Here is a 23126-nt window from a genome sequence, read left to right as displayed (position 1 = left end):
ACATCAATCATTGGATTTAAGGCCCATCCTAATTCCACTGTGGCCTCATACTAACTTGATTACATCTGCAAAGGCCGAGTTTTCCAATAAGGTTACATTCGCAGGTGCTGGGGGTTAGGACTTTTGTGGGGACATGATTCAACCCACAGTACCTCTCCTTCATTCCTTCAAAGGAGATTTAAATGTTAATGAGTTGGGATGCATCTTCTTAATTTGGTATTTCCTTGGTCCCATTAAACAGGAGTCCACTCATGTATGTTAGCAATGTCTTGGTTTGCTTAATGGTCATTACCTTGTGGTTCCAATTGGATATTGAGGATTATGTTTCTCTGCTTACATTTTTTAGCTTCTTCATCTCTGAATGGAAAAAGTAAATGTCTTCGGAAGGAAGAATAAACAAAAATATATATTTTTTCATTTAAAAAATATTTTTTTTATTTTTTTTACAGAGAGGAAGGGAGAGGGAGAGAGAGTTAGAAACATTGATGAGAGAGAAACATTGATCAGCCGCCTCCTGCACACCCCTACTGGGGATGTGCCCACAACCAAGGTACATGCCCTTGATGGAATCGAACCTGGGACCCCTCAGTCCGCAGGCCTACGTTCTATCCACTGAGCCAAACCGGTCAGGGCACAAAAATATTTTTAAATGTTTGTAAATAATTCATTGAACTCAGGCCATTTTCTTTTGAAACAGCCAGGATTGTCTGATTTTCGATATCAAATAGTTGACAAAGCTGTTGCCTTCAGGTGGTCCATTTGCAGGCTCTTCTTTACAACAGCCCGTGAATTTCTTGTCTAACCATGGAAATCCATGTCACAAGTAACAACATCTATCAAGATGTGGCATAGTTTTCAGACCTGCCCATGTATATTCTATAGGGAACTGAGTTGCAGCCAGATATGCAGCACATCTCCCCTTGCCCAAGGCCCTGACACAATAACCCCAAGACTCCTGTTTGAAGTAAGAGCTTGTTGGTGTCCTGAGGGAGAAAGTGGACAGTGCTCTCAGTTGGGCTCTTATCCTGGGAGAGAGCGGGGCAGGGCCTAGAGCCTCTTTAAAGAACTGATGAGTGGGAATAAAAGAAGTTACTCTTGTGATATGGACTATTTCAGTTGTGATCGAAATCATCAGATAAATTCCAAGCCCAGTAGGCAGCTAACTACAGTGACCCTGGGAATAGGTGGTCTCTGATAGTTAGGCTCCTGAGTGGTAGGAGTGTCCAGAGGAGGCAGGGTCAGGACTTTGGCAGAGTTAGTGCCTTCAGTGCTTCCACAACCTATTATAAAAGTCTTCTTTCCATGTGCCAGGCCCTGTGCTGGCCTGGAGATACAGCCCTGAATCAGGGTCATCCCTATCCTTAAAGCCCTCTGAGTCAGGAAGTGGGAGAAGGTAGGTGTATGTCAGTAGGAGAGTCTCTATATTCTGTTACCACAAGGCAAGATTATTTACAGGACCTTTGCTTCAGAAACAGTCTTTCTTTAAAGCAGTCATTTCCAGGCTTTACGTTTTGTTGGTCAGCAGCATTTTAAAAAGTTCATATTTTTTATTATGTCCAGAACAAGGATATCTTTTAAGTTAAACCTATCATCTACTATTTATTACTGTCTTCATTTTATAAAATAAAGGCATTTTCTTTTTTCAGTTTTATTGAGATATAATTGATGTAAAACAAGTTTAAGGTGTACAGCATAATGAATTCACTTTGAATAATTGTGAATTGATTACCACAATAAGTTTAGTTAACATCCATCATCACATATAGAAACAGAAAAAAGAAGAAAAAATGTATTTTTTTTCGTGCAATGAGAACTTTTAGGATATATTCTCTTAATAGCTTTCAAATACACCATCTAGCAGAGTTAACTGTAGTCATTATTTTGTGCATTAAATTTCCAGGATTTACTTAACTTATAACTGGAAACTTAAGCCTTTTGACCATCTTCATCTAATTACCCTTTTCTTCACCCCTAAAGCTCATTTCATTCGAAAAATAGTGGGAATTATACCATCTTAGAATAAAGTTAGCTTTATGAAAATTATATTCTGAAAAGTTCACTGTTGTGTTTTATTTTTCTCATTTCACCATGCACGGGTGAAACTGCATCTTTGACCAGCATTGGCTCCAGGACGGCGTTGGGCAGTAACTACTTTGAGCACCACCTGCAAGTGCACAAGTCGCACAGTGCCCCGTGAGAGCAGCCTCCATGTTGTGTCTTGTAGATTGTGACAGACCAGCAGACAGGACAGAAGATCCAAATAGTCACCGCAGTGGACACCTCTGGATCCCCCAAGCAGCAGTTCATCTTGACCAGCCCTGATGGAGCTGGAACTGGGAAGGTGATCCTGGCTTCCCCAGAGACATCCAGTGCCAAGCAGCTCATATTCACCACCTCGGACAACCTTGTCCCTGGCAGGATCCAGGTAAGGCCTGTTGACAGAGCATTTGTTTATGCATTTCTGCTACTGGACTTGTTCCTGACTGTAACCTCTGCTCTGCCTTGGAGGCCAAATCCGTTTCTAAAAGATGCTTTGGGGACTGGTAAACATGGCAGGTTGCTGCTTTGGCTAAAGTAGTCAGCAAATGAATGGTAAGCCCTAGGCAGGCAACTACAGTGCTCAGATGGGATGAAAGTTAAGCCAGGAAAAATCAGTAACGCATAGGAGACTGTCATGAGTGAGCTGGCACTGAGGCCACTTAGTTCTTAACAAAGGCCACACGGTGGCAGCCCTTGGCCCAGGATATTTTAGGGATACCACTTTGGGCTGACTACAGTCAGACAAGGACCAACTTGTTCTAACTCTTACCACATCCTTGTCCAGATGGTCAAGCCTGGTCCAGCTCTTTACTGTATCCTCATTTGTTCCTATGAACCTCTGGGACCCTCAGTTCTCATCTCCACCTCTGCCCTGCTTCTCCCTACTCCTTCAAGATGGGATGGGGTCAGGGGAAGATACAGGAAGGAGAAGAGCAAGGGCTTGAAGGAAATCAAGGTTGTTGGGAAGAACTGAATTTCCAAGCACAGCGACCAAAGGAACAGACACTGAGGGCAGTGTCCCATGGTGGACAAGCTGGAGTATGTTTAGTCAGGGTTAAGTAGGAATTCCATGAATGTGTTTGCTTTTAAATTTTTAAAAATTTGTGGTAAAAGAAAATTTACAATTTTAATCATTTTCAAATGTATAGTTCAGTGGCATTAACTACATTCACATTGTTGTGCAACTACTACCACCATACAACCATCCATCCACAGAACGCTTTCATCTTCCCAAATTGAAACTTTGTGCCCATTAACCACTGACTTCCCATTCCACCCCTTCCACCCCCAGCCCCTGGCATCCACCATTCTATTTTCTGTCTATGAATTTGACTACTCTAGGGACCTCATATAAGTGGAATCCTGTAATATTTGTCCTTTTGTGAATGGCTTATTTTACCTAGCATAATGGTTCCAAGATCTGTCCATGTCATAGCAGGTGTCAGAATCTCTTTCCTTTTTAAGGCTGAATAATAGTCCATTATATGTATATATCACACCTTGTTTATCCAATCATCTGTTGGTGGATACTTGGGTTGCTTTTACCTTTTGCTTATTGCAAATAATGCTTCTAAGAATCTGTGTGTTTTGGAGATAGACTTTCTACTATGGAGAAAATTAAGGAAGGAAAGGATTTTTTTCTTCTGATAGAGCTAGTTTCAAATACCAATTTATTCAACTTTCAGAATTGTGCTTTTGAGAAACTCATACTAAATACTGCCTCAAACTTGCTTTCCCACAGTACATTCTGATAATGTGAAATCAGAATTCCTCACTGCTAATTTAGATTACTCCTTGTTTGTGAAAGGATGGCTATTGATGTTTCTGCATGTTTTACAAGAGGTCATTTTATATAATTCTGTATATATTCCCACCATACATCTATCATGGTACATTATTTAATAACTATTTTTCACTTTCTCATATTGGTATCAGTTACACTATTCTTCTAGACCAGAAGCATTATTTGTCACCTAGAAAGTCACTTACAAATAAAGGATAAATAGCAGGTTGTGGAGGTCACGGATTCTAGTTATTCTACTCCCAGCTGCCACAATAGGACACCTGCTTATTTAACTAATAAAGCTTGATTATTTCTCTGCCATATGTACCTCTCTGCATAGTTTCAAGTTGTTTGGTGGGAATAGAGGCAGCCAAAAGACCTTCAATATCTTTATGTTGAGGCTTCTATATGTGATTCCCCAAGTGGCCCCAAGTTTTGATAATTGTGGTAGCCAGATAGGAAAGCAGATCAGTGAAATTCAATGCTTGACCCTCATCAGACCCCCCAAACCTCTACCCCCTGATGAAGAGGTGCAATTCAGATGAGCAGCGGGGCTATTCTGGGTGTCCGATTAAGTTGTCAGGTGGAATTTTCCCAGTTCTACCCAAATCAGCTCTCCTGCATAGAAACTCAAGATTAGGAATTTATAGTTAAGCATTACTTTGCTTAGCAATCTAATTTTTAATTCCCATCCTGCTTGTTTCCTGATTCTTCTTAGATCGTCACAGACTCTGCTTCTGTGGAGCGTTTGCTTGGGAAGGCTGAGGTTCAGCGGCCCCAGGTGGTAGAGTACTGTGTGGTCTGTGGGGACAAAGCCTCTGGTAAGTAACTCTACTAGGTGCGCATCAGGGCCCAAATTGGGTAGGGAGGGTAATGGAGAGAGAACCAGTTTCACTTCTATAGAGTTGTAGGTTTCAAACCATGAACTCTACTTTTCTTACTAGAGTAATATATGTAAGCAGATCACTTTGTCAAATTATTAGAATAAAAAAAGTCAGGAAACTATTTCTGTGATTTATAAATCATTGTTGAGCATTGAATATGTGTTACTAAGAAAGTAATCACTTCTTTAGTCAATATTTGTAGAGTGCTTTGCTGTTTCACAGAATGTGTTATTTAGTCAGTCCCCCTTCATCCTATAAACTCTGTCATCCATTCACTGTAACCCAGTATGATAAACTGCTAAAATGCAGGAGAAGGGAACATGTGATCCTGGGGCTGGAGTCCCAGGGTCAGGAAAGGCCTCCAGAGGCAGTCACGTCTGTGAGCCTTGGAGGTTGAGTGTGCCTACGTGAGGTAAAACAGAAGGGCATTCCAGCTGGTGGAGCCAGAGCTCAGTTTGATGCCCACACCCACAGTGTCTTTGGGGAAGAGCTCCTGGACATATAGGTAACAGGAAAATGGAGAAGATATCTAGCTCAAAAGTTTAGACTTTGGTCTGCTGACGCTGAAGGCTGTAGAAGATAAGTGAGACAGACAGGGAGGAATGGAGGAATCCTATATAATAAAAGGGTAATATGCAAATTAACAGAATGGTGGAGGGCGGGGGGCGCAGATGCTCAATGCAGGAGCTGCCCCCTGGTGGTCAGTGTGCTCCCAAGTGGGGGTGGGGGGAGAGAGCACTAATAGCCACAAACTGGGCTGATGGCTGGCAAGTGCAGCAGCGGTGGCAGTGCTAAGGATGTTAGTCTGAGGACTCCCAGACTGCTAAAGGGCTCAGTCCAGGCTGAGTTTAGTCAGGGTTAGAAGAAAGACTAAAGTGCACAAATGTTGTGCATCGGACTTCTAGAATTTTTTTTTCTGTTTATCATCCTTTTTTTCTTTTTTATTAAGGTATTATATGTGTACAGATTTTACCATTTCCCCCCACACACACACTCCCATACATACCCTTACCCCCCAGAGTTTTGCGTCCATTGGTTATGCTTATATGCATGCATACAAATCCTTCAGTTATCTCCCCCATATCTCCCTATCCTTCCTGCTGTAATTTGACAGTCTGTTTGATGCTTTACTGTCTCTGTATCTATCTTTTTGTTCATCAGTTTATAATGTTCTTTATTATTCATAAATGAGTGAGATTATGTGTTTTTCTTTCACTGACTGGCTTATTTCACTCAGCATAATGTTCTCCAATTCCATCCAAGTTGCTGCAAAGGATAAGAATTCCTTCTTTTTTATGGCAGCATAGTATTCCATTGTGTAGATGTACCATAGTTTACTAATCCAGTCATGTGCTGACGGGCACTTAGGCTGTTTTCAAATCTTAACTATTGAAATTGTGCTGCTATGATTATAGGGGTGCATATATCCTTTTTGATTGGTGTTTCTAGTTTCTTAGGATATATTCCTAGGAGTGGGGCTACTGGGTCCAATGGGAGTTCCATTTTCAGTTTTTTGAGGAAACTCCACACTGTTCTCCACAGTGGTTGCACCAGTCTGCATTCCCACCAGCAGTGCACGAGGGTTCCTTTTTCTCCGCAACCTCGCCAACACTTGTCGTTTGTTGATTTGTTGATGTTGGCCATTCTGACAGGTGTGAGATGGTACCGCATTGTCGTTTTGATTTGCATCTCTCGGATAATTAGTAACTTTGAGCATGTTTTCATGTGTCTCTTGGCCTTCCTTCTGTCTTCTTTTGGAAAGATTCTATTTAGGTCCATTGCCCATTTTTTAATTGGATCATTTATCTTCCTTTTATTAATTTGTATAAGCTGTCTATAGATGTTTGAGAGTAAGCCTTTATCAGTGATAACATTTGCAAATATGTTCTCCCATACAGTGGGCTTTCTTGTTGTTTTGTTGATGGTTTCTTTTGCTGTAAAAAAGCTTTTTATTTTGATGTAGTCCTATTTGTTTATTTTCTCTTTAGCTTCCAATGCCCTAGGGCCTAGGGGCAGTATCAGTGAAGAAGTTCTTTCGGCATATGTCTGAGATTTTGCTGCCTGTGGATGCCTCTAGTATTTTTATGGTTTCCCGTCTTATGTTTAAGTCCCGTATCCATTTTGAGTTTATTTTTGTGTATGGTGTAAGTTGGTGATCTAGTTTCATTTTTTTGCATGTATCTGTCCAATTTTCCCAACACTGTTTATTGAAGAGACTGTCTTGACTCAATTGTATGTTCATGTCTCCTTTGTCAAATATTGAGCATAGTGATTTGGGTTGATATCTGGATTCTCTATTCTATTCCATTGATCTATATGTCTGTTCTTGTGCCAGTACCAGGCTGTTTTGAGAACAGTGGCTTTGTAATACAGCTTGAAATCTGGTATTGAGATCTCTCCTACTTTATTCTTTCTCAGGATTGTTGTGGCTTTTCGGGGTCTTTTTTATTCCAGATGAATTTTTGGAGAGTTCTTTCTAGGTCTGTGAAATATGCTGTTGGTATTTTAATGGGGAGTGCATTGAACCTATAGATTGCTTTGGGTAGTATGGACATTTTAATTATGTTGATTCTACCAATCCACGAACATGATATGTTCTTCCATCTGTTTACATCTTCTTATATCTCTTTTTTCAGTGTCCTGTAGTTTTTTGCATATAGGTCTTTTACCTCCTTAATTATTCCTTGGTATCTTAATTTTTTTGGTGTGATGACAAATTGGATTGCTTTTTTATTCTCTGTTTCTGTAAGTTCACTATTGGTATATAGAAAGGCCATAGATTTCTTGGCGTTAATTTTGTATCCTACATTGTCTAATTCATTTTTTAAGTCTGTTAGTTTTTTTATGGAGTCTTTTGGTTTTTTTATGTACAAAATCATGTCATCTGCAAATAAGGACAGTTTTACTTCTTTTTCAATTTGTATGCCTTTCATTTCTACTACTTGTCTAATTGCAATGGCTAATATTTCCAGTACTATGTCAAACAAGAATGGTGAGAGGGGGCATTCCTGTCTTGTTCCTGTTCTTAGAGGGAATGATTTTAGTTTTTGCCCATTTAATTACCTATGCTTAATGCTGAGGCCTGAGCATCTGACTGCACACCAGTCGCTTTGATAGACATACCTTAAAAATCGGGCCTGTGACGGTTACCTCTTTTCTTGGTAAACTGCTTCATGCACTCTATCCTTTCAGGCCGTCACTATGGGGCCGTCAGTTGTGAAGGCTGCAAAGGTTTCTTCAAAAGGAGCGTAAGGAAAAATTTAACCTACAGCTGCCGGAGCAACCAAGACTGCATCATCAATAAGCACCACCGGAACCGCTGTCAGTTTTGCCGGCTGAAAAAATGCTTAGAGATGGGCATGAAAATGGAATGTGAGTAACAGTATTAAAGAAACCACGGGAGTTAATAAGGAGGGAGAAAGTGAGCATTAGTCTGTTAGCTAAGGTTTCTGTGTCTGGCTTTAAAATACTAAGAAGAAAAAATTCACTCACACTTCACCTTGTTTACCTTCGGGCTCAGTGTGGTATTTCAGTACCGACTCTCCTGGGGTTGGTTAGTTCCCATGTATGTGGCAACCTACTCCCAGTAAATTGGGAGGCAGCAATGTGGAGTGGGGTAAGCACAGGCTTTTGTAGTAAAGCTGATACCAGATCAAACTCTAGCTCTGCTCCTTAGGAACTGTGAGGCCTAGGGAAGACATGTAGGTTCTCTAAGCCAAAGGGGCCTCCTCTTTGAAATAGAACTCCTTACCTTACTTACATATTGGATTTGGAGTTTAGTCTTCCTTTTAATAAAAAGGTTGTTATTTTTCAGTTGTTTCAGGCATGTATGCCTATTCTTATACCAGATTACTGAAGGGGGAAGTTGCTGGGGTGATAGAAAATTGACAAAACACTTTGCAGAAGTCATGCATGTGGACATTAGAGTTGTCCCTCTACAATGTGTGGCGTTGGACAAGCTCTCTGTTGGAGACCCACTTGAAGACAAGTGTTTCTCACCCTGGAGAGACTCCCTTTTGTTTGCAAGTAAGAAGTGAAAACCCAGCCCTAGCCCATTTGGCTCAGTCCATAGAGCCTTGGTCTGTAGACCAAAGAGTCCCGGGTTCAATTCCGGTCAAGAGCACGTACCTCAGTTGCAGGTTCTTCCCTGGCCTGGACTCTGGATGGGACTCGTGCAAGAGACAACCAATCGATGTGTTTCTTTCATATCGATATTTCTCTCTGTCTTTCCCTCTCCCACTCTCTCTTTAAAGCAATGGAAAAATATGCTTGGGTAAGGATTAAAGGGGAAAAAAAAAAAAAGACGTGAAAACCTAGAAGGCTCAGGATGGACCCTCACAAGGCCATGCAGATGCTGTGCTTCGTAGGCAATGCCCACCATCTTGAGCCCTTTTCCTGCCTTTAGACTTGGCATGGCATTGCTTGGCTTTGAACCTTTAAAGCTCCTTTGTCTGAAAAGTCCACTGAAAATTGAGCTTTACTTTCTAAGTAAGACTGTGGTTTTTAATTGATTCAAATCTTTCCTCTAACTATGAATATTTATTGTGATTTAAGCTGTACAGAGTGAACGGAAGCCCTTTGATGTACAGCGGGAGAAACCAAGCAATTGTGCAGCTTCAACTGAGAAAATCTATATCCGGAAAGACCTGAGAAGTCCTCTGATTGCCACTCCCACATTTGTGGCAGATAAAGATGGAGCAAGGTTAGTGTCTGTTTTGACAAAGGATAAAACTACCATCAGCCCTTGTTGCTGATCAGAGGAGGCACTGGTGTTTTGGGAAAGGCAGCTTATATGGCTCCCCACCTGCTTGGAAAGCCATCAACCTTGTCTTGCCTCATTTTACCCCTTTTGGAGCTATTGTACTTCAGTCAAACCTCTGTACAGTCCTAAGGATGGCTGGTGGGGTCAGAATTTTTAAAGGGCTCAGATTATGTCTTGCAGTTTGGCATTATTCATACAGGAAAACAGTTCTGGAATTCCAGGTTGGGATTTTTTTGTAGTATAGACAGAAGGCCTAAGTCCCAGGTGTGGTCCCATATAAGTGCCACAAGTTAATTTATATGGCCTTTTTACTGTAATCTGTTGAACTTTATTTAAAAGAGACAGGAAAATAAAAAAATCCAAATGTATCACAGAGAGAACTAGAATTGAGAATGCCTTAGTGATATTCTGAAGATCAAGTTAACATTATTTGGCAGAGCAGCCAGAGTTCACAGTCAGCACAGAAGCAAGCCCTGGGGATGTGTGTCTGTGTCATCCTGTCTCAGGCTATAGACCTAGCTGTGTGCACATCTCATTGCAGAGAAAAGGGGGGTTGTTCAGTCACTTAGTGTTTGAGTCTAGTTAGAGCTTTTTTTTTACTCAGGCAGCCCTGCAGATGTCGAAGGGACAGGGAAATATAGCATGATCATACTGCACATTAAATGTTGGAAGCTACTCTGGGTTTCTTTATGTCTTAAATAGACAAACAGGTCTTCTTGATCCAGGGATGCTTGTGAACATCCAGCAGCCTTTGATACGTGAGGATGGTACTGTTCTTCTGGCCACAGACTCCAAGGTGATGTTATGCCTTCTCCTCCATATTTATGTTGCAGTGCAGACTACTTTGCTAACTGTGTGCACCACCACCTTCTTGGCCTTCAGAGACCACGTTGAAAGCATGACCTTCTGCTTCTCAGTTTACTTGTGATTTAGCCCCCTGTGATTTGTGTTAGGGATGCTGATGGCTTTCAGAAACTCAGTCAGGGCTGACTGGTCATGGTCATAACAGGGCCTAGAGTTCAATTTGGTGAAAGTTCTATGGTTCTCTTCTCTATAAAGATGTTCGTCTCCTGGTACACACATTGACAAATTACTGGCCTGCTGCAGAACTAGCTACTTATCCTAAAATGGCCTTACAGAAGCCACTAGATCAAGCAGGTCAAACTCAAAGGCTAACACGGGTCAAGTAAACAAGGTTTAAGTTTATGTGGGCTGCAAAAAAAAAACAAAAGCTTCAATTTTCATAGAAACATAGGTTTATTTTGATAGACATGCTAAATACAAAGGGCAGAAATAAATGAGTCCTGACCCACGGGTTGAGAGCTGCTAGCAGGGTGGCCCAAGGCCATCGGAAAACACAGATTATTTACATTACGATTCATAACTGTAGCAAAATTACAGTTATGAAGTAGCAACGAAAATAATTTTATGGTTGGGGATCACCGCAGCATGAGGAACTGTATTAAAGGGTCATGGCATTAGGAAGGTTGAGAACCACTGCTCTAGATGATCTGTAGGAGGAAGTTCAGCCAGGGTTTTAAAAGATAAACCAGGGAATAGGGAATTTGACTTGCGGAATACAGATGTTTGTCAATCCGAGAGAGACAGAAAGAGAGAGAACTGGCTAACTAATAAAGATAACTAAAGAGGAGGGTTTTATCCAGGCAAGGGAACCCGTTGTCTTTCTCATTTTGACCCAAGTGATGAAGTAGCGGCCAGCCAGGGCTGAGGTCCGAATTTCTTTCCTGAAAGGAAGGAGTGACTCGGTAACAGAGCACTACAGGCATTGCTTCTCTTGGAGCCAGAGCTGGGCCTGCAGACTCATTTGTTCACATGCACATCAATGTGCACGCTCTGTACATTAAGGAGCATCCTTTTGGGGGAAAGAAAAGGCAAAACTTAGAGCCATTGGCTGTCATAAAGAGATGTCCTCTACCTGGTGGTCTTCAGGCTAGGCTGTAAGACTGAAAGGAAGGATCAAATAACCTTAAAACTCCTGACTGCCAAGGGATTTCACAGCAACTATTCTGTTGTGCCTTTTTATTGATAAATAATGTGCCTTTAAATGCCTATATTACATTCAATTTTTCTACTAATCAGCTGATGAACATTTGGGTTGTTTCTACTTTTTGCCTATTGTGAACAGTGCTACTTATTAACATTTGTGTACAAGCTTTTTTGTGGACATATGTTTTCATTTTTCTTATGTACATGTCTAGAAGTGGAATTGCTGGTCATATGGTAACTGTGTTCAAACTTTTGAAGAACTGCCAGATTACTTTTCAGTGACTGTAACATTTTACATTCCAACCAGCTATGGGTGAGAGTTCCAGTTTTTCCACATTCTCTCCAACACTTATCTGTTTTACTATAGCTGTGCTAGTGGGTGTAAAGTGGTATCTCACTGTGGTCTTGATTTACATTTCGTGATTTTGAACATCTTTTCATGTGCCTATGGCTGTTTGTATGTTTTCTTCGAAGATATGTCAACTTAAATCCTTTGCTTATTTTTTAACTGGGTTTATTTGTCTTTTTATTATTGAGTTGCAAGAGTATTTTAGATATTCTGGCAACTAAACTATTATCAGATGTATGATTTGCAAATATTTCCTCCCATTCTATGAGCTGTCTTGTGTATGTGGGGGAGGGGGGGTATCTTTCTACTTTCTTGATAATGTCTAATGAAGCACAAAGGTTTTAATTTTTATGATACTGTTTCTCTTTTTGGTCTTTCATTTTACCATGTATAGATTTTGTAACTACCACCACAATCAAAATATAGAACTATCCATCACAAAAAAGATCTTCCTCATGCTGCCTTGTTCTAGTCATACCCCCCTTTATGAAGCTGTTTTTAAAGCAACATTATATCTTCACTGGAGGCCCGATGCCCGAGCAGGAGGGGAGGGGAGGGGGGAGTGTTTCTGAGCCCAGCCTGCACCCTCTCCAATCTGGGACATCCCTCTCACAATCCAGGGCTGCTGGCTCCCAACCACTCACCTGCCTGCCTGATTTCTCCTAACCACTTCTGCCTGCCAGCCTGATCAATGCCTACCTGCTCCCCTGTCAGCCCAATTGCCTCTAACTGCCCTCCCCTGCCAGCCTCATCATCCCCAACTGCCCTTCCCTGCAGGCCTGATGATCCACAACTGCCTTCCCCTGCTGGCCATCTTGTGGTGGCCATCTTGTGTCCACATGGGGGTGGCCATCTTGTGTTTGGAGTGATCGTCAATTTGCATATTACCTCTTTATTATATAAGATTAGCCTGAGAGTCATTGTGTATGCATATTCATCATGTATGTATTCACTTTTTAATGTTATTATTTTTGTTTAATAGGCTGAAACAAGCCAGGGAGCTCTGGGCACACTAGCAAATGTAGTAACCTCCCTTGCCAACCTAAGTGAATCCCTTAACAATGGTGACACTTCAGAAATGCAACCAGAGGACCAGTCTGCAAGTGAGATTACTAGGTATGAATCCCTGAGGGTATAGGCTCCCCTCGTGACATGCACACTCAGTCACTGAATTGTGAGGGTGGGTGGCAGCATTTTTAACACTCACCCTGTATTTAATCAAGGATTGTAAAATTGTCACAGTTCCCCTGAACATCTGTCTCTTCTCAAAATCAAAGATGCTTTTCATTCCAGACAATGAAAAAGGATATTGAGTAGCTCAGTGGAAGCAGGGGAAAACTCTTCAGTGGACAGATGCTACTCTTTAGTCATTATTTATTATGCCTGGATATTAATAGCTCATTCCCTTTTCCCAATTCTGTTTTAGCCTCTTTTTTTTTTTTAAATGCATTATATTGACTTTAGAGAAGGGAGAGGGAGAGAAAGATAGAAACATTAATGATGAGAGAGAATCATGGATTGGCTGCCCTCTACTGGGGATTGAGACCCCAATGCCTGCATGTGCCCTGACCAGTAATCAAACTGTAACCTTCTCATTTATGGGTCGACTCTCAACCACTGAGCCACACTGGCTGGAAAGCCTATTTTTTTCATGTATCTTTTTTCCCAAGTAGTGAGTCAAGAGCTTAGATAGTAGGTGATAGTGTTAACTGGTCCTGGACGTCTGTAACTGGCTGGTGAGGGTGTTTTTCTGCGGCATGGCTCTGGTATTTGTTCCTTTTCTGGAAGAGCGGCCACTCCTGCCCATCTTACTAGGCCTGACAGGTGCAACTCTGGGCCACACAAGTGCGCTTGTTCTTATGTTCACTTGTGGTCTGATAGCAAAATTTAGATCTGATCCAATGGAAAGGAGATAGGGTCTGGTTCTACCACTTACTCTATGGGCAGTCTTGGAAAGTTATTTAACATCTCTAAGCCTCAGTTTTCACATCTATAAAATGGAGAGAATTCTACTTTGGAGAATAGTTGTAAAAAATAAAAATTACATGTGAAAATAATACATAGCCTAGTACCCAAGGTAATGTATAGAGAATGCATAGAAGCTTTCATTGTTATCCCTTCTCTCAGGTAGAATATAAGTATCTTTCCCCAATGCATTGTTTTTCTAAATTATGTCTCAGCTAGAGTTCATTTTCCCTAAAAGCTGTGGATTTACAATACTTGCTTGCTTCAATTTTGCTCACAGGGCATTTGATACCTTAGCTAAAGCACTTAATACTACAGACAGCTCCTCGCCTCCAAGCCTGGCAGATGGGATAGACACCAGTGGAGGAGGAAGCATCCATGTCATCAGCAGAGACCAATCTACTCCCATTATTGAGGTTGAAGGCCCTCTCCTTTCAGACACTCATGTCACATTTAAGGTGAGTGTGTTATGTCTAATCATGTGCCTCCATCCTACTAGGAGAGGAGTTTTGTACCAAAGCTAGTCTCAGTTTAAAAATCAAACCTTGGAGTGAGCTCATTTCTATATTGTGGCATTTGATTGGGATATTATATTCTAGAACTGTATCCCCATTACAAAACACTTTCACTCGTCCTTTGTTCATAGTGGCATTTGGCTCTGAAGGTAACCCTGAGAGGCTGATCTGTAAGGGCCTATTAGCTGACTGCTCTGCCTTCCACCTTCTGATAATGAACTGGCTCCAGTACAGGCTAAGGTGGGGCCGTTGGTCTGCTCCAACAGCAGGCAGCCAGCCTCATGCCCATACATTGGTCCTGACCACTTACCCTCTGGAATTATAGAAAGTAGATATCTGTATCCTTGATGGGGATACTGTGAGGCCCTCATAGGTCTTCCTCATCCTCTCCTCCACTGGTCTTGCTTCTATAGGACACTCCCAGTTTCCACGAGGCCCTCTTAATCATTCGGTCTCTAGAGTGAGTCTTTCTGTTCCCCAGTATTCTTTACTAGAGAGATCTTGCCAGTCAGGAAGGTTAGGTCCCTGCTTATAATTGCCCAAAGTACTGAGGACACAGATTACCAATGAGATTCAAGCTTTAAAAGCCCAGGCTTGACAGTCTGGTGGTGGGATATTCTCCTCCTACCCCTAGGTTTCTGCTCAGCTCTTACTTACAGTTGCCTTGAGGCCACCTACAAAATGTCTTCTAATCCACAATTTGACCCATTTTTCCCAATTTGATTTAGACTTTAACCTATGATTCAAAGTGGATTTGCCTTAGAACAAATTATTTAAGGCAAGAGTTGAAAAGCTGGGTTGGTGGGGGTTCCCATCATAGGATGGGTCCATGCAGAATCCTTAACATCAGAGACAGTGTCTCTGGCTGCCATGATGTTGAAATGCAACAGGGATTTGTATTGACAAACCAAGCTATCCCCTGTCCCTCTGTCACCCTTCTCCAGCTAACAATGCCCAGCCCAATGCCAGAGTACCTCAATGTGCACTACATCTGTGAGTCTGCATCCCGCCTGCTTTTCCTCTCCATGCACTGGGCCAGGTCAATCCCAGCTTTTCAGGCACTTGGGTAAGTGGCCTTTTTCTCTCTCTATCTCCAGCAAGAGCCTTCCCCTCTCTGGGAATGTCAGGAAGATTTCTGAAGGCCCTTCCAGTTTGTTCCTATGACCTGGGTTTTTTTATTAAATATAGTCAGTGGACCTGTAGCAGGAGACTATAGATGCTAATGTTGCAGTGCTCTTCAAATCTTTATCAAGCTTCCTCCATGTATTAAGGACTTAGAACTAGCAGCTGGGGATAGAGTGAAATAGAAACAGGAGTCATCCTAAAATCTGGAGACAACTAAGGAAATGCTGCACATGGGGGCATCTGAGATAAGGACATACTGTTTTGCATTGCACCAGCCATGTCATCCTAAGGTAAATTACCCAAGGCAGGGATGAAAACTGACTTCCTCCCTACCAGTGTCAGCTCCTCCTTTATAGGGTTAGAAAGGCCCTCAATTCCTATGCCTAGGTGTAGGGTATGTCTCCTCCAGAGTCTACACTCGGCTCTTAGTCCTTTGCTGCATCCTCTCACGACAGAGGACTGACTTAAGTTCAAAGAATCATTTTTAAGAGAGTGGATAGTTTATCCTCAGAGAGACTTAGAGATTCTTATACAGTGGTGTTCTTAGAAAATAACCCTCAATATAGCATAGACCTTCCATACATACTTGCTGAATCCACTTGTTTGGGGCTTGCTGGGGTTTGGAGAAGTGCCAACTCACACCCGCACCCACCCTTACCTGTGTCCCCAGACAGGACTGCAATACCAGCCTGGTACGGGCCTGTTGGAATGAGCTCTTCACCCTCGGCCTGGCCCAGTGTGCCCAGGTCATGAGTCTGTCCACTATCCTGGCCGCCATCGTCAACCACCTGCAGAACAGCATCCAGGAAGGTAGGGCGGGACGTGGGGGAGTCTGTCTCCATCTAGGCCGGCCCATCACAAATTGGCTAGTCTTAGAGTCCCACACCATCCATAGGCTGAGGGAGGTTTAACTTTTAAGTCATAGGCACTTGACTATTCAGCATATTTAAATTTCTGCCTGATTGCCTTTTTTTCATACAATGAATATGAAAGGGGGAGGGGAGAAGATAATTGAAAAAAGTTGGCATCTTCCTGCTACATAGACATGTAGTGATGTTTTCAGAATAATCACAGCTTATGTTTTCATCTTCATTATCAGGTTACCCTTTCATGTGTAATATTTCACATATCTTCACAACCTTATAAAGTAGAAACTGTTATCTATGTTACATATGATAAGGTCTCTGGCTTGCCCTAAATGAAACAGCAAATAGAACAGCTGAGGCACCAACATAGGCCATGCAGACCTCCTGTGAATGAACAAATGACTCTTCTAAGATCTGAGGCAACCATCTTACATTTGGTGGACAGATCCCAGTGTGTCAGAACTAGGAGACATCCAGTGCAATCTGTCCACATGCCATGTGTCCTCAACACACTGAAGAGCACAGGGTTCGAGACTGACAGTCTACACTTGCAGCTGAGTGGGAATTCAGCTGTACTTGTAACTGAGCATTCCAAGTGTTTGATATCCAGCAATGTGACTTTACCTAGTCACACCTTTGTGTAGTTAATCCTTTTAAATAGTTATTAAAAGGTTATTTTTTAAAAACCCTATATCATTTTATTGAATTTAAGTGAGATCTGTTTAAAAATGAGCTTTTAGTTCTTTATTCTTCTTAGTAACTGATTATAATGCTAATTCCCCTCAGCAAATGTTATGAGGATTAAGTCAGATAACATAGAATTGCTTTAACAAGTAAAAAAGCGAATATTTTAGGTTGGTAAATATTTATTAAATTCCTGCAGACACTTAGGAAACCTAACCATTGATAAGAACACACAAATGGGTTTTAAGCACAGACTAAAAGGAATTACCAATTTATATGTCAAAGGTGCTGCCTAGGGTTGGGCCAGGGAGAATTGCTGGTCCAGGAGTTCATTATTGAAGCAAAATATATAACTGTAGAATTGGGATACCTATTGTCATTTCACCTTCAACTGGAAAATGAAGCTCTTGACCATCTTGAGATAACTTTTTGTTTTGTTTTGTTTTGTTTTTAATATATTTTATTGATTTTGTACAGAGAGGAAGGGAGAGAGATAGAGAGTTAGAAACATCGATGAGAGAGTCATCGATCAGCTGCCTCTTGCACACCCCCTACTGGGGATATGCCTGCAACCAAGGTACATGCCCTTGACCGGAATCGAACCTGGGACCTTTCAGTCCCCAAGCCGACGCTCTATCCATTGAGCCAAACCGGTTTCGGCTTGAGATAACTGTTTTTTTAATTAAAACATGAAGTTAGCCCTTGCTGATTTGGCCTGTGCACTGAAGGGTCCCAGGCTCCATTCCAGTCAAGGGCACATCCCTGGGTTGTGGGCTTGATCCCTAGAAGGGGCATGCAGGAGGCAGCCAGTCAATGAGTCTCATCGTTTATGTTTTTTTCTCTCTCCCTCTCTGAAATCAATAAAATATATATTTTTTAAAAACAAAAACGTGAAGTTATTCTCTTTCCCCTCAAAGAAGCTTGTATTACTGTTTTTATCAGCCTTCTTAGGGAATCTGTGATATTGATTTCTAGATAAACTTTCTGGTGACCGGATAAAGCAAGTCATGGAGCACATCTGGAAACTTCAGGAGTTCTGTAACAGTATGGCAAAGCTGGATATAGATGGCTATGAGTATGCATACCTTAAAGCCATAGTTCTCTTTAGCCCGGGTAAGATATGTGGTGGTGGCGCATGACTGTTTTCCACCTGTGTCTAATGATGTTTGTTAACATGAATGCTGTGAAGTTGTCAGTGGTGTAGAGAGCCCTGCCAGATTGTGACTGAATGCACTCATAATAGGTGTGCTTTGTTAACTTAGGTAAATACATACATTCTTTTAATTCTTGTGCCTTTACAGCCCCAAAGAAATGGCTTGATATACTAAATAGGTTTAATTTGTAATCTAAATTAAACCATTGGCCAGGCAGGGACATACAAAATAGTGTTCTACCATCCTGTGTCTTTTTTATTTGTTTTGTTTTGCTCTTTGCCAATTTTCAGGTTATGTTAGCATATATAACTTGAAACTACACAAATTTACCCATAGTCTCTGTGGAGGGCAGTAGCAGCAGTTGCTACAGGGAACATGAAAAGATATGGTCACAGCAGGTGAAGAGGAGGCAGCAGGAATTGTTAGTGGAAAGTAAAACAGGTAGGCTGGCCTTACTCACTTCCCCTTGGCTGTTAGGCTATCTCAGAGCCTTCTGAGCGGTCACTTGGGTGACTGATGTCCTTACCATTGTGTTGAACAGATGGGGTTGTAAAACAGCTTAACTTTTCTCTTCCTTCCCTGCCCTCCACTCACAAACAACAAACTAGCTAGTGAAATGGGGCAATTATGTAATTAAATATCTAGAAAACAAGTTAATAAAATATTAGTAAATAAATTTCTAATTTCATGATAGTTTTGAAACTGATGTGTTTTTTAGAGTAGCAGCAAGTCAAATGTTCAGAACCAGTAGTTGGGGCTGCTAACGCTCAGGAGGAGCTCAGGTCCCTCCTGGGCACCTCCAGGCCTTGGCTGAGGATTGGAAAATCCAGTGTTCTAAACACCATCCAAACCCGATCAACCTTAAGAGTTCATTCTATTGTGCTTAAGAAACTTGTCAGAAGTTCTAAGCAGTCTGTGAGGCTTTCTGAATACAGAGGGCAATTTGGGGGCACTTTTCTCTTTTCAGATCATCCAGGTTTGACTAGCACAAGCCAGATTGAAAAGTTCCAAGAAAAGGCACAGATGGAGTTGCAGGACTATGTTCAGAAAACCTACTCAGAAGACACCTACCGGTGAGACGCACAGGCATTCTCTTGCTCAGAGTGGAGGAATGCAGTTGGATCTGTAGTTGCAAATATAAATTCTGTTAGCCTTCCTATTTCTAGCGGCCTGGTAAAGCCTCCATTTCATCACACCGTAATTCTTGCATTTTTTAGGTGGTAATGGAGTGTGGAAAGTGCCAAGCAGGGAGGGTCCAGATATCTGGCCATCCCATTGTTGCTGGGTAACGGTGGGTTTCAGGACCTTGGGTTGCTCCTCTGTGATTTGGGGGTTGGAGTCGATGCTCTGTGGTCTCTTCTGGGGCTGACATGCATGAGGCGTGAGTCCTCCTGGAGACACTCCTTGTCCAGAACAATTGGAAGCTCTGCTCCTCTGGTCTGCAGGCACTCAAGAGGCAATGCTAAAGGACTTGAAAGAAAAGTTTTCATTAACTGAAACCAACCTGACCCTACTAAAGCAGTGAGCAGGTTGTGTAAAATAGTAATTTCACCTGCAGATAAAGGGTGAAATTTCTCTGTGATTGGAGGGGGGCCTGTGGCTGGCCCTGCTGGCTTTAGGCACACCTCCATAGCCACAGGCAGCTTTTGCCAAAGCAGAATCCATTTTCTACTGTGATCACTGAAGACCTCACCATGAATCTAGAATATCTTGAGCCTCAATAGACATAGCCTGATACTGTCAAGTAATGCACCCATACTCAGAACTTATACATCCAGCCAGGAATGAAGGCAAAATGTCCCCTGAAGAGACCACAGGCATACTCCCACACAGTGCCTACAACCAGAAGCAGCTGCAAATGCCCTCTGGGGACTGCTGGCAAAGCCACAGCATGCTAGTATCACCTTGACAATGGCAAGTCTCTGGTCTTTGAAAGTAGATGTTGTGAAAAAATCCTGAATCACTCCTTATCCAGTCAGGTGCCCAGGAGGAGAAGGGGGCAAGCCAGATGATTTGGGACTGAAAGTGAGATAAGGGAGGCTTTCCTCATAGAATTCAAAAACCCACTCAAAGACATTTCCCAAAGAAACAGCCCTAGTAGAATACTTTATACCCTGTTTACACATTTACTTTATACTTTGTTCCATCCTTATGCTTTTTCTCATACTGTTTTTTTCCTCCTGAAATACCCTCTCATTCCTCCCCATTCTTTGCATCTCTGCTGATAGACATCTAATTAATCTTAAGGCCCAGTTGAGATGTGGCATTCTCGAGGTCTGTAGTGGTGTCCCCTTACACTTTTGTGTGCCCTGCAAGGCTCACGGTGCTGGGTGAAATGATGATGATGGTTCTAGAATGCTACTTTCATAATATGAATGTCCTTTCCCTTTAACAAAAACACCAAACACATAAAATGGAATATCCTCCAGATGGGGATAGTTTTTGAATAGTTAATAAAGCTATTTAAAATTGTTTAAAAAATGGTGACTAGGAAACAGAACATTCTGAAAAACAAAAAGACTTTTTTTCACTCTGTAAATACCACTTTATAAACATTTTATGTATTTACTTCCAGAAGTTTTGCATGTATGTGTAATTGGAATCATAAAATATAAAGGTTTGGTAACCATTTTTTTAAATTTAATATTCAATGAGTATACATATTCTTCATCATTTTCTGAGGCTGAAGAAATGCTGTAATTTAACATTTCCTGCTGATGAGAATGTAGGTTTTTCCCCCCAGACCTTGTGCAGTTGTTATGGAGTGACTTTAGACAGTGGCCCATGGCCCCATGACAAGGTCATGGTGTGCCCTCCCACCCAGGGTTCCTTCAAAAGGAAAACAATTTTTCTGTTTTATTTTAAACTGGAGGCCCTGTGCACAGGGTTCCTCAGCCTGGCCTGCGGGGATTGGGCTGCAATCAGTTCTCTGACATCCCGAGGGGTCCCAACTGCAGAGGCTAACCGTTAGCATTCTGATACATATTCTCCTGAGTACCATTTACATATGTGCACACAAATAAATACACACAAGTGCAACTGTGCTATACTTGCTGTTTCACAACCTCCTTTCAAGTGTTTATTCAACTACATGTCATGGACTTATTAATGAGCATGGATTTTTTTTTTTTTAATATCTATTTTTATTTCAGAGAGGAAAGGAGAGGGAGAGATAGAAACATCAATGATGAGAATCACTGATTAGCTGCCTCCTGCACACCCCACATAGGAGATCCAGCCTGCAACCCAGGCATGTGCTCTGACTAGGAATCGAACGTGATTTCCAGGTTCTTAGGTTGACGCTCAACCATTGAACCATGCTGGCCGAGCTATGGATCTTTATTATCCTTTTTAATTTTTTTTTAAAGATAGTTTTTATTTTTAATATTTCAGAGAGGAAGGGAGAGGGGAGCGATAGAAACATCAATGATGAGAATCATTGATTGGCTGCTTCCTGCACATCCCCCACTGGGGATTGAACCCACAACCCAGACATGAGCCCTTGGCAGAATAGAACCCAGGACCTTTCAGTCCATAGGCCAACATTCTATCCACTGAGCCAAATCAGCTAGGGCTTTATTACCCTTTTTAATGAATATTTCTTGATCCATTATATGAAAACATGTTTTTTAACCTGTCCTCTATTGATAGATTTCCACATTTTTCTTTTGGTTGGGGGTAGAGAGAGCTCTATCCCTGCAAACAGTGAAGGGAACATAATGTGTACATACGTCTTTGTACTATATATATATATATTATTGATTTTTTTACAGAGAGGAAAGGTGAGGGATAGAGATTTAGAACCATCGATGAGAGAGAAACATCGATCAGCTGCCTCTTGCACACCTCCTACTGAGGATGTGCCTGCAACCAAGTACATGCCCTTGACCAGAATCAAACCTGGGACCCTTCAGTCCGCAGGCCGACACTCTATCCACTGAGCCAAATCTTTGCACTTTTAAACTTTTTTTCTCATGAACTCCAAGAGAAACTGCTAAAATCAGAAAACTAAGAGGTAGACAGTGGGTGGATCTGTTGTTATGTTCAATTCTGAGCCGATAGGGCCCTTGAGAGCCTGTCCAGGATGAAGTCTGAAGGTCAGTGAACCCCCCTTTCTCTAATGACCCTACTTTTTACAGATTGGCCCGGATTCTTGTCCGCCTGCCAGCACTCAGGCTGATGAGCTCCAACATAACAGAAGAACTTTTTTTTACTGGTCTCATTGGCAATGTTTCGATAGACAGCATAATTCCCTACATCCTCAAGATGGAGACGGCAGAGTACAATGGACAGATCACCGGAGCCAGTCTATAGTGCACACCAACACCTGCTGAGGAGCAAAAATGGCCTCCCGGGACCGCTCAGAGAAAAAGAAAATGGAAGTAGTATTTTGGTATGTGCAAATATTTCCAGTATGTCCATCATTTCCTACCTGGTTTCTTCATATCTGTTAATCCCAGGCAATAGCAACTAAAAGACTAGTAGGATCCTTTCCTGCCATAAGAAATGTTTTAATGCCTTTTGATGAAGCAGCAGATTTTGGAACAATCTTTTAACTCAATTTGTATTTAGAAATTCTCAAAGGGTAAAAAACAAAGTTTTATAATGTCAGAGACTAGTATTAAAACAAAGAACCTAAGAGAACAGTATGTATATATTTAAAATGTCCTTGGAATTAATAGCTACTAATTACCAGGGTAATATTAGCACTTTCTAAGCACTTCTTATCGATACGTAATGTTAGCAACATCTTGTCTATGTGCAGGGCAAATGAAAAACAGTATACGTATTTTGCTGAAATGCTAATAATTTCTGTGGAAATGCAATAGGGTATAGGAGACAATCATTTATGTTTAAGAAAAGGCATCGTTCCTAATTGTATGCACACTTTAGTGGTATTGAACTAAATTCCTGAGAGCAAATGAAAATGTGGCTTATCTGTATCATGCAGTAAGTGGGAGTGTGCTAGTTGGTGGTGACCCAAACCAAAAG

General features: G+C 41.6%; 1 protein-coding gene across 4 annotated transcripts in view; it reads left to right on the top strand.

Annotated features, from left to right (window-relative positions):
* NR2C2 (nuclear receptor subfamily 2 group C member 2) overlaps positions 1 to 22511 on the top strand; it is a 56638-nt gene extending 34127 nt beyond the window's left edge. For all 4 annotated transcript variants that reach the window (XM_084902592.1, XM_084902590.1, XM_084902593.1 and 1 more), the window contains 12 exons: positions 2225 to 2425; positions 4542 to 4644; positions 7900 to 8079; positions 9262 to 9409; positions 10172 to 10265; positions 12808 to 12941; positions 14071 to 14248; positions 15250 to 15371; positions 16101 to 16240; positions 17956 to 18093; positions 19102 to 19207; positions 22274 to 22511. In XM_084902592.1, the coding sequence (XP_084758718.1) occupies positions 2225 to 2425; positions 4542 to 4644; positions 7900 to 8079; positions 9262 to 9409; positions 10172 to 10265; positions 12808 to 12941; positions 14071 to 14248; positions 15250 to 15371; positions 16101 to 16240; positions 17956 to 18093; positions 19102 to 19207; positions 22274 to 22448 (1719 nt within the window). In that variant the 3' untranslated portion in view covers positions 22449 to 22511. The remainder of the gene's footprint in view (positions 1 to 2224; positions 2426 to 4541; positions 4645 to 7899; positions 8080 to 9261; positions 9410 to 10171; positions 10266 to 12807; positions 12942 to 14070; positions 14249 to 15249; positions 15372 to 16100; positions 16241 to 17955; positions 18094 to 19101; positions 19208 to 22273) is intronic.
* Positions 22512 to 23126: the final 615 nt, after the last annotated feature.

Source organism: Pipistrellus hanaki (genome assembly GCF_964339955.1).
Source record: "Pipistrellus hanaki genome assembly, chromosome: 13".
Classification (NCBI taxonomy): Eukaryota; Metazoa; Chordata; class Mammalia; order Chiroptera; family Vespertilionidae; genus Pipistrellus; species Pipistrellus hanaki.
Note: the sequence above shows the minus strand (reverse complement) of the source record. Positions and strands in the feature narration are given on the sequence as shown.